General features: G+C 39.4%; 1 protein-coding gene across 1 annotated transcript; it reads right to left on the bottom strand.

Annotated features, from left to right (window-relative positions):
• Positions 1-6,386: 6,386 nt before the first annotated feature.
• Positions 6,387-6,890, bottom strand: LOC111385114. The gene is made up of 2 exons (XM_023009485.1): positions 6,654-6,890; positions 6,387-6,536 (listed from the first exon to the last, which is right to left on the bottom strand). The coding sequence occupies exons 1-2, from the start codon at positions 6,888-6,890 to the stop codon at positions 6,387-6,389; spliced, it is 387 nt and encodes a 128-aa protein (XP_022865253.1).
• Positions 6,891-11,655: the final 4,765 nt, after the last annotated feature.

Raw genomic sequence — 11,655 nt, 5'->3', positions numbered from 1 at the left:
GAAACACCAAAAAAACTATGAGTTATTCATTTAATAAAACACAAAGTGACGTATACATAAAAAATACGAAATGAATACTTCACTTACATCATCGACGACCCAAGCACCCAAAGTGGTGATATCGTGGAACCACTTGTAAGTGTCCGAGACCGTCCTTTGACCTATCGTGCGGCTAACTCTGAAAAAAATTGGGAAATGTTAAAATAAGTATAGACGAGTTAGCGTACAGTGCTTTATTAAAATCATACAATACTTACCCGGTGATAATTCTCCTCCACTCCGTCTCGAACGCTTTTCACTTGGTCCACCTCCCTGAATAAATTCGAGTGCATCCCGTCGATGAACGTCCTCCTCTTGCCCTCAGTTGTGAAGGGGAAAACAACATATTGTCACGGTACTCTCGACCTCTTGACGACTATTCATGAAATATTTTCTTTCAGTTAAAATCATCACAAGTATACGGTTCGTTAACAAATAATATCGTTCCACAGAGATTGAGTAGTTCAATTTTACCTAGTGTAGCCTTAACCGAAATGAAATTACTCAATATGAATATCTAACTAAATAAATCCTAAATTTAGAAAAAAAAAACCCTAATGTTATGAAAACCCTAATTATGCAAAATTTAAGATTGGAGTGAACTCAAATATGCAAAACGATATTTTAATGAATTAAAATGCAAATTATATGTTAGAGTGCGATTGGTTGTAGTCAATGAAAATTAAAAATAATATGATCACGATTTTCCATGCAATTATCACCTTAACCCTAATTTCACAATGTGACAATACACTTAAATTATTGACGAATCAGTGCTCCTAATCTATCCAATACCCTCTCTCAAGATGTACTGAACCTATTTTTACATATCATCGACCTATATTTCTATGACAAGTGCATATATAAAAATGCATGCAGCATTGTGAACATTTAAAAATTCGCGTAAGGCATAGCGGTATATTTCTATCCCCTATCGGACCCTACGATGATTTATATTATGTCGAACCATTCCAATTCTTTCGAATGCAAGAATAAGCCACCTAAACTCACACAATTACGGGAACAAAAATTGCATATAAATCATTCAAAACAATCAAAACGTATCTTTAATGTCAAATTGTAAAACTAGAAGATTAAAGATAAAATCACATGGTACATCGATCTCCTAGTACATGAAAATCTAGCCTAGCATTGATAAACTATAAGAATACATCAGATTTTGGAGAAAGAACATCACCGAATTATGAATACTTGATAAATCTTGAAAATTCTCGTGCAATTCTTCATTACTTGCGATTAAAATCCTCTCCAATATATGATTTTTTGCCTCCCAATGCGTTCTCCCTCAAAATATGACGGCTCTAGATTTCTATATCGCGTCCCAATCGAGTTCCAAAAGAATTATAACGCAAAAAGGAAACTGCAGAATCGGCCCCTAGAATATACCTATGCGACCGCATAGGTATAACTTATGATACCTATGCAATCGCATAGGCTTATGGAAATTGAAATTTTAATTCCCTGCCTTAGTATTCGAGACCGCATAGGAGTTTCTACCATGTGATCGCATGGTTATGTCATTCTTTTTCCCGGATAGCTTTTAATGTTTACTATGCCAAAAATAGATCTCAAGTAGAGACTAAAAATTACGAGTATAGCTTTTTCGCCTGAAAGTTGATATTTGATAATACTACGACTATATTTCACCTCTTTGACTCCTTTCCTCGTCCGATTGATTAGCACTCTTGAATCTTCATTCCATTGCCCGTCTCATCTATGGATTATTTGCAACTTGGTCCCCGAACTTTCAATTTGATTCATTTTGGTCCTTTTTGCTACTTTTTCTCGTGAATTCCGTCAAGTCCATCATTATACCCTACAATCCAACAATTGATCGAATTTATGCCACAATTAAATTGTTTTGCTCGTAATTTAGTCATGTTTGTGCATTAAACAAGTATACAAAAACGCACTTATCAAATCCCCCAAACTTGAACTGTTGTTTGTCTTCAAACAAGATAGTGACTTAAATATCAACAAACATGGCTTAATAACCTGCCTTATCCCAGGATTGGAATTCAGTAATTAACAAAGGAAATAGTTTCAATAATGTGAGAATAGAATTTACCTTTACTTGTCGGGTGCAAAACTCATCGTGTGTGTGTGTACTCATACCAACATAGCTAGCTCATGATTGGTTCAATCCCGATCCCAAAATGGTCAAATATGTCCTTACTTCGCTCAAGAGATGCACAACCCCTCAAACTTATCCTTTTCACTCAATTATCCGGGGGTTATATTTTAAAGTTAAGGGTTTAGGTAGTGGTAGTCCTTAAGAGCTCTTTGTTTGGATAGATCCTAATATTACAGGTTCGCATGTCAACAAGTGAAGGCTCTCCTAGATTTGATTGCTTTAACACTTTAGATTAAACTAAGTTACTTATCTCGCCTTGAAGGTGTGATTCTTATCGACCGAATGTCCAAAGGCTTTATTCGTACCATCATATTCTGTAAATTTTTATTTATTTATTTATTTTTTTATCATCTTCTAATTTACTTTCTATATAATCCCTGCAGTGAACTTTAGACCGATGACTCCCAAACCAGTTGAAAGGGTACCAGGTTTCAAACCCCTACAGGCTTATTCACTCGAGTTATAAATGTTCGATCAAATGACTTTTTACTGACCTCTTTCCCTCTTGCTTTCTATATGACCCCTGTAACGAGCTTTGAGCCGGTGTCTCCCAAACCAGTTGGTTTTAAGGCACCAGATTTCAAGATATCCTTAAAGGCTTACTTGCTCGAGTCATAAAGGCTTGGAAATGTGTTAAATTTTCTTACCCTAGATTTACGCCCCTTCATTTTTCTAGACATTTTGCTTCTGAAATCAGCCCCCAAATTAAGACTTTCTGGGGTCTATATCTCATTTGTCTAGGTAATCCACACGGTGTAATTCATGCACGGAGCCCCCACTTATCTCAACGTTCCCCTATAATTGTTAAACCTTCTCCAAACTATGCATTAAGGCATTTTTTGGTTTATGGATCTACATTATGGCTAAATATAGTCGAGGTTTTCTGGTTTCTTCTGCTTTACTCAAACCCAATCACTTACCTGACATATATGGTATGAGTGACGTGCATATGGAATGTCAAGTATTATCCCAACAAGTATCAGTTGATTAAATTCTGTACTATATTCACAGTTCCTAACACACACCTATTCCAATAATCACATCATTGCTGGCAAGACTATCAAACCTACACAGGCATGCAATGAACCAAATATAGTATATTAATGCAATAATCACTCGTCAAGCACACAATGTTCAACCAGTGTCACAGAATTAAAAATTTACATTACATGCCGATAATTGTGTTTTCAAAAGTAGAAGGGTTACATTCAAAATATGCCACCACCCCAAACTTATACATTACATTGCCCTCAATGTGAAAAACAAAAGGCATATTTTGAAGATAATTGCAAATTAGAGTTAGCAAATGAGTGAAATAAACTTCCCTAATCAATATGGAGGTGGTGGTGGAAAAATATTTCCTACTGTATCATCATCTGGAGGTGGAGGTAGGCACGCTAAAATCTTTCTCATCATTGCTGACTGTTGCACCATCTCCTCTTGGATTCCGCCAACGCGTGTCTCCATTCCGCCCAGACGTTCCCAAGTCTCATTCACTCGCAACTGGATGCCATCCACCCGACCTACATACATACTCAGTCAATCGTTCATAGTTTTCGTCTCCCTCCTGGCTGCCTCTGAATCCAGGTGAGTGACTCGTGCCATATCATGCCGATGCGAATGTCACGTCGGGCTCTCTGCATGTCAGTCGTCAAAGCCCCCATAGCCTGTTGGAGACCCTATATGTCGCGACTGGTTCCCGTGGTGGCGGCGAATATCTGACGCCACAACTGTGTATCCACCTCAATCTGTGGTGGTGGGGCTTGTCGCATCTCTTGATCTGCAGGCACCTGACCCTACTCTTCCTGCTACCTGCGGCGTTCGCTCTCTTATTTTTCCTTGTGCTTTATTCTGGCCCTGTCTTGAGCTTTCAGTGTACTGCACTTTATAGGGGGGCTGGGTTTTGCAGGTGCCTCCCTGGTACGATATTGATGCCAACAGCCATGCATATTGTGCCTCTCTCCCAGAGTACCCACATGATGGATTTGATTATAGCGGAGGTGGCGAGATTGACCTTATTTCCTCGCACCAAGTAATAGATGATCCTGGTTGTGGGATCTGTGAATGTGGTCCTATGCGATGTTGGTTCAATGTTATGGCACATAAACAATGACAAGATGGCTATAGATGGTGTCAGCTCAATTTGGTGCCATGCAGTGGTGGGGAGTGGCCATGTATTTTGTCGCCCCAATAGGATCTCTGCCACTTCATTCCAATTGAAATCTCTGGGGATGGGGATTATGTTATCCCATGTGAGCTGATCAAATAGTCATGAATAACCTCTGGCGAGAACATAATCCACTGTCCCTTGACCCATGTCTGGTACAAGTGGTGGGACCCTGGTGTGTCGATTTCTGCATTGAAATTTGCATAGAATTCTTCCACCCATTCATAGATCCGATGTGGTTGCTCTACTACCTTTGCCCACCCATAGTTATCCACCAATGTGATCAACTCAAAATCTGGAAAATCCTCTAATTTAACCGTCCTCCCTGGTGTTACTATCCACCGACTCACAATGTTTTCATAGCAGGCTGCTGTCTCAGAATTTAAAAATCTTTGTATCCCGCCTTCAAGAACTCGAGTACAGGCTGTTTTGGAAGATGAGCCAACTTTTTCTTTCCTTTTCGAGGTTCGTTTTGGAGGCATGCAAAGTTGAAAAATAGCATTCATTAAACTTCTTGTTGAAAAACGATAAATGGAATGAGATCAGGAAAGCACATATTTCACAAATCCTCCAAACTTGCTTCAACATGCATGTTTAACACGTTGATGTACAATATTCAAAACATGATATTCAAGAAAGTAGAAATATTGCGCCAATAAGAAAAACTAGCAAAATTTGGCCCAAACATGCACATTTATGAAAATTTGATCCATGATCGAGTACGCATTTTCAACATTGGGCGTCGTCGAGAAATATAGAATTTTTCCCGAGCAATCTTCGGGCATAGGGAAGAATTCAATGAGGAGCACATACTCAACTTTCAAATCAATTGGATGTCGTTTGGTGTGTCAAATTATGGGGTAAAGTAGGGGACGTAGGGTGCCATGACAAGCCAGCCGTGACCTAGCCATGTACATGTGTGTTGGTGTTTTCTAATTCAAATTGTGTGGTAATTCATCACAAAAAGGTAATCGATTCAATCATCAATCACATGCCACGCTAGATGCACAAAAATGCAATAGAAGTTTAACTTAGGCATTTTATCGAACTATGAAATTATTCCTATTTTGGCTATTGATGCTCTCTAAACTAGCATCCAATGTCACAAATGAATCATAAACACCACAATTACCCAACTTCCATCGAATACCAATCAAATAAAAAAAACAATTTTCCCAATTTCGGAATTTATTGGTATCGAGAATTTACCTTGCAAACTTGTAGGGATTTAGAATTATATTATACCACCACAAGATGAATGGCAAGATGGGTTGTAATGTGGGTTATGAATTGTGATGAGTTGTGGGTCTTGTGTTTGTGGTGTGGTGTTGAGATGCGCGGGATGAGACGGGCGAGAGTTGTGCGTGTGAGAGAGAGGGAACTGGGTGTTGATGTGAGTGTGAGAGTCATGTGTTTTAAAGTAATTTTTTTTCGTTATTACTCTATGCGGTCGCATATAGATAAAATCGGCCCTGACCACATCTATGCGGCCGCATAGACGTCTATGCGGTCGCATAGATTAAACGTCCTTTTTTTTTAACTAAATGCACGTGAAAATTTTTTAAGAACACAATTGATTCCCCAAAATTCAACCTTGACCAAATTTTCTCCCAAATTTTTAGTTTTCAACTTGTGTCTTCGAACTGGCATTTCATCGTCCCCCAAAATTTATCAAAACACATTAGACCATATGGGGCACGTGTAGGTCATTGACTTAGTTCCCAAAATCACTTTTTAAAATTGAAATCACCCTTTGATCCTTGAAGTACTTTGAAAAACACACTTTCTACCTCGAAATGCGTGATGTTCACATTTAATCACCTAAACACTAAATCAGTGATTCCTAACTTGTGCTCGAGAATAGGGACCCGTGTGGGTAGTGCTTAGACTCGATTGACATGCATGGATGATCGTTGACCTAAACCTAAAAAAAATCAAACGTGAAAATTTAAAATTTTCTAAGCTAATGCAAAAATTTAAAGTAATGAAATGGATACAGTGGGTTGCCTCCCACCCAGCGCTAGTTTATAGTTTATAGCTCGACTCCTCCACTTCTGCTTTAATTAGGCATTTTGAGTTAGACGGTGGACTTTTGTTTTGAGAAATCCTCGCCCCAATAGTGTGTTTCAGCCTTTGCCCATTAACTGTGAATGTTCCTTTTGTTTCATGGATGACCTGTATAGCTCCATATGGTAGAACTTTAGTGACAGTGTAGGGGCCCAACAACCTTGATCTTAGTTTTCCAGGAAAAAGCTTGGGTCTCGAGTTATATAACAGGACTTTCTACCCTACCTCGAAATCTCGTCTCTGAATGTGTAGATCATGCCACCTTTTGGTGTGTTCTTTGATAAGTTTCGAGTTTTCATATGCTTCCATTTTTAATTCATCTAGCTCATTGAGTTGCAATAAACGCTTTTCACCGACAGTTTTCAAATCCATGTTCAATTGTTTCATAGCCCAGTATGCCCGGTGTTCTATTTCCACTGGAAGGTGGCATACTTTTCCAAAGACTAGGCAGAATGGAGGCATGCCTATCGGTGTCTTGAATGTTGTCCTATATGCCCACAATGCATTGTCCAACTTTTTTGACTAGTCTTTTCAGGATGAATTTACTGAGACCTCTAATATTCTCTTCAGCTGCCAATTGGACACTTCGACTTGCCCACAGGTTTGTGGATGATGTGGGGTTGCAATTCGATGTTTAACCCCATATTTACTCAATAATTACTCAAATTGGCGATTACAAAAATGTTTGCCTCCATCACTGAAGCTCGTGGTGTACCATATCTAGTAAAGATGTATTTCTTCAAGAATCCAATTACCATTTTCACGTTGTTCGTTGGCAATACAACTGCCTCTACCCATTTTGACACATAATCAACTGTTACCAGGATGTACTGATTTGAAAATGATGGGGAAAATGGTCCCATAAAATCGATTCCCCATACGTCAAACATCTTTACTTCCAATATGTTGTTTAGTGGTATCTCATTCCTTCTTGAGATGTTCCTAGTGCGTTGACACCTATCACACCTTTTAACATATTCAAAGGTGTCTTTGAACAATGTAGGCTAATAGAACCCTGACTGTAAAATCTTAGTTATAGTCTTTGAAGCCCCCATATGCATAAGTAGATGAATGACAATGCTCAAGAATTTCAGGTACTTTATCTTCAGGTATACACCTTCTCACAATCTAATCAGCACCTCGCCTATAAAGAATAGGATCTTCCGAAAAATAATATTTCAGCTCGGCAAAGACCTTCTTCTTCTGGTGACTTGAGTAATCTGGCGGTGGGATTGACCTAGCCAAATAATTGATGATGCCTGCATACCATGGGACTTCTTCTGCATTGAACATCTGCTCATCTAAAAAATTTCATTGATTTCCACTGACGTTTTAGGCTCTTATTCTAATCTCGATAGGTGATCTGCTACCACGTTTTCACTGCCCTTCTTGTCCCGAATTTCAATGTCGAATTCTTGTAATAGTAACACCCAACGGATTAGCCTCGGCTTGGCATCCTTCTTTGTCATTAGATATTTCAATGTAACGTGATCTATGTAGACCGACCTTAGACCCCACGAGATATGATCTGAATTTGTCAAAGGCATAGACCACCACTAAGATCTCCTTTTCAGTGGTCGCGTAGTTGATCTGGACATCATTCAATGTACGGCTTGCGTAATATATTACATGGAAAATCTTGTTCTTTCGCTGCCCCAATATTGCGCCTATGGCATGATCCCTAGCATTGCACATTAACTCGAAAGGCAATTCCCAATCAGGTGCTACAATTACCGACGCTGAGAGCCTTGGTGATTTTTGAAAAATCTTTTATGAATCTCCTGTAGAATCCAGCATGTCCCAAGAAGCTGCGAACCCCTTTAACTGATGTTGGTGGTGGTAACTTTTCAATAACTTGAATCTTTGCTTTGTCCACCTCAATCCCTTTTGCTGAGACCTGATGCCCAAGCACGATCCCCTCTTGCACCATGAAGTGGCATTTTTCCCAGTTTAATACTAAATTGGTGTCCCTGCATCTTTGTAATACCAGATTCAAGTGTTCAAAACACTCGTCAAATGAAGACTGAGAAGTCATCCATAAATATCTCAATAAATTTCTCTATCATGTCTGAGAAAATTGCCATCATACAACGTTGCAAAATGGCAGGGGCGTTGCAAAGGCGGAAAGGCATTCTAGAGTATGCAAAAGTACCGTACGGGCAAGTGAATGTAGTTTTCTCTTGATCGTCTGTGCCATTGGTATCTGATTGTGACTCGAATACCCGTCGAGGAAGCAGTAATGTGAGTGACCTACCAATCTCTCCAGCATTTGGTCTATAAACAGAAGGGGAAAGTGATTTTTCCTTGTTGCTGCAATAAATTTGCGGTAATCAATGCAAACCCTCCATCCTGTGACTGTTCTAGTTGATATCAACTCATTCTTCTCATTGGGTACTACCGTTATTCTTCCTTTCTTTGGCACCACTTGAACTGGGCTAGTCCAAGCACTATCTGATATCGGATATATGATTCCAACATTAAGAAGTTTGAGTACCTCTGCTTTGACCACTTCTTTCATATTTGGGTTCAACCTTCGCTGACTTTCTATGGTTGGTTGAAAATTCTCTTCCATGAGAATCTTATGCATGTACATTGAGGGGCTAATCCATTTGATATCTACTATGGTCCATCCAATTGCTGTCTTATTCTTCCTAAGCACCCTAAGCAGTTTCTCTTTTTCCACTTCGCTGACTGTGTTTCAAATGATCACAGGGAGTGTACATGATTCTCCCAAGTAAGTATATCTGAGGTATGGTGGTAACTGCTTGAGTTCTAATTTCGGTGGCTGCTGAATGGATGGTAGTGGTTTCGTAGGTCCTGTTCTAAGCTCCTCAAAATGCATTTTTTGTGTATAGGTGGGTTGGCAGCCAGAAACCTTGCACAAGTTTCTATCTCCATTGAATCAGACTACGTTGACTGCGAATGTGCAATGCATCTGATGGGTTGTGTAGCAAAAAGGAGTCTTGGATCACTGTATCAATCACGTCAATTTGGAAACAGTTGTCTGTTTCTACAGGTAGTTTCATTGCCTTGAAGACATTAAATGAGATCTGCTCTACTCCCAATCTCACTATCAGTTGCCCGTGCTGAACGTCGATCAAGGCTCTTCCTGTTGCCAAAAATGGTCTGTCCAGTATCAATGGAATATCCTTGTCTTCTTCCATGTTCAAGATTAGGAAATCCGCAGGGAATATGAATTTTTCCACCTGAACAAGCACATCTTCAATTATTCCCCTAGGATGTGTTAACGATCTGTCAGCCAGCTAGAGCGTTATAGTAGTTGCCTTAGCCTCTCCCAAGTTAAGTTTTCTAAAAATAGATAGAGGCATTAAATTAATACTTGCACCAAGATCACACAAAGCTTTATCAAAATGAACTTCACCAATAGAATAAGGAACAGTAAAACTCCCTGGATCTTTCAATTTTGGTGGGAGATTTTTCTGAATTCTGGCGCTGCATTCCTCTGTTAACATTATTGTTTCGTGATCCCCTAGCTTGCGTTTATTTGATAGTATGTTCTTCAGAAACTTTGCGTAGCTAGGCATCTAGAATAATGCATCGGCGAGTGGGATGTTGATGTGGAGTTTCTTAAAAACTTCAAGAAATTTCTTGTATTGCTGCTCCAACTTCTGCATTTTTAGCCTCTGTGGAAAAGGTATGAGAGGTTCGTGAGGGTTGTCCGATTTTTCAGCTGGGATGGATTCCTCCATCTATTCATCATGCTTTAAAGGTTTTTCTATAGTTGGGAATTCTGTTTCTTGATTTGCACCTGGCATTTTTACATATATTTCTGGTAGCTACTTTCCAGTTTGAGTTGTAATTGCCTTAGCATGCTCATTCGGGTTTATTTTCGTGTTACTTGGCAAGTTTCTCGGTGCTCTGCCAGTCAATGCTATGGCTAATTGTCCCGCCTGAGTTTCTAAATTTTTGATAGCTGCATTTTGGTTCTGAAGTGTAGCTTCAACCTTCTCCATGAATTTTCCTATTATTTCTTCCAACTGAGGTTTCTTCTCTTGCTGTTGAAATTGTCCCTGTGGCTTGTTTTGATTCTAGTTGCTCCACGAGAAGTTGGGATATGCTTCTTCCAACTCGGATTAAATGTTTTCCCATGTGTTATTTTGTTGCTGCTATCCCCATTGAGCATAATCTACCTGCTCTACTCCTTATACCAAGATTGAACATTCTGCTGTTACATGCTCAGCTCCACATTCTTCACAACTGGTCTTTTTCGACTGTGCCGTGTTATCTGATTGTGTCATGTATTCCACCTTGTGAATTAATGAATCAGTTTTTGCTGACAAGGCGGAATAGACGTCCATTTCATATACCCCTGGTGTCTTCTTTTGAACTGCTCGTTCCGATGTCCACATAGTTGAAGCAGTGGCCATGGTCTCGAAAAGTTTCAGTGCCTCATCAATTGTCTTTGTGGACAGTGATCCATTCGATGATGAGTCAACCATGCTTTTAAAGGCTGGAAGTAATCCCGCATAGAAGTATTGGACTTGAAGTCCCTTGCTAATCCCATGGTGTGGACACTTTTGCAGCATATTCTTGAACCAATTCCAGGTTTTATTAAAATTTTTAGAGTCGCCTTGGCAAAAAATAGAGATGTCGTGCTTGAGCTTCGCGATCTTAGCAGGTGGGAAGAACTTAGTGCATAATTTTTGTGCTAGATCATTCCATGCGGTGTGCTTGCAATTGGTTGCGAATCCAGCCATTCAATTGCCTTGTTGCGCAGTGTATATGGGAAGAACCTTAATCTTATTGCATCGTCTAAAATTCCTTGATATCTGAAGTGTTGGCTCATCTCCAGAAAACGCGAAACATGTGTGTGTGGATTCTCTTCAGTCCTTTCATAGAGTTGATGATCGTTTTGAAATAATTGTATTACATTAGTCTTCAGTTGAAAGTTCGGCTGTCCAAATGGTGGATATACGATGGTTGACTAGCTTTGAATTATCTGAGGGGTCATGAAATCTCTCACGAGCATATTTCCTTCATCCGCTGCCCCTTCTTCATTGGCCAGAAAAATTGGATTATTCTGCACGTTAGCCATTCGTTGATGTGCCTCTCTATTTTCTCGCTGCCTTCGATGGAAAGTTTGTTCGATTTCTGGATCAGCTGGTGTCAGTCTCCTTCAGCAAATCTTATCATGCAAATTTGCAAGAAGAGTTAATAAGAGTGCTTAGATGTTAAAATTAAATAATAACTAGAACAAACTAAAATG

The sequence above is a fragment of the Olea europaea genome, unplaced genomic scaffold (assembly GCF_002742605.1).
Source record: "Olea europaea var. sylvestris unplaced genomic scaffold, O_europaea_v1 scaffold309, whole genome shotgun sequence".
Classification (NCBI taxonomy): domain Eukaryota; kingdom Viridiplantae; phylum Streptophyta; class Magnoliopsida; order Lamiales; family Oleaceae; genus Olea; species Olea europaea.
Note: the sequence above shows the minus strand (reverse complement) of the source record. Positions and strands in the feature narration are given on the sequence as shown.

What these genes read in the sequence shown, in the direction of transcription:
- LOC111385114 (XM_023009485.1), bottom strand. Translation starts at nt 6,890, where the DNA reads ATGCCTCCATTCTGCCTAGTCTTTGGAAAAGTATGCCACCTTCCAGTG. An exon ending in TTCAGAGACGAGATTTCGAG is followed by an intron (nt 6,537 to 6,653) that starts GTAGGGTAGAAA and finishes GGAGCTATACAG; the next exon opens with GTCATCCATGAAACAAAAGG.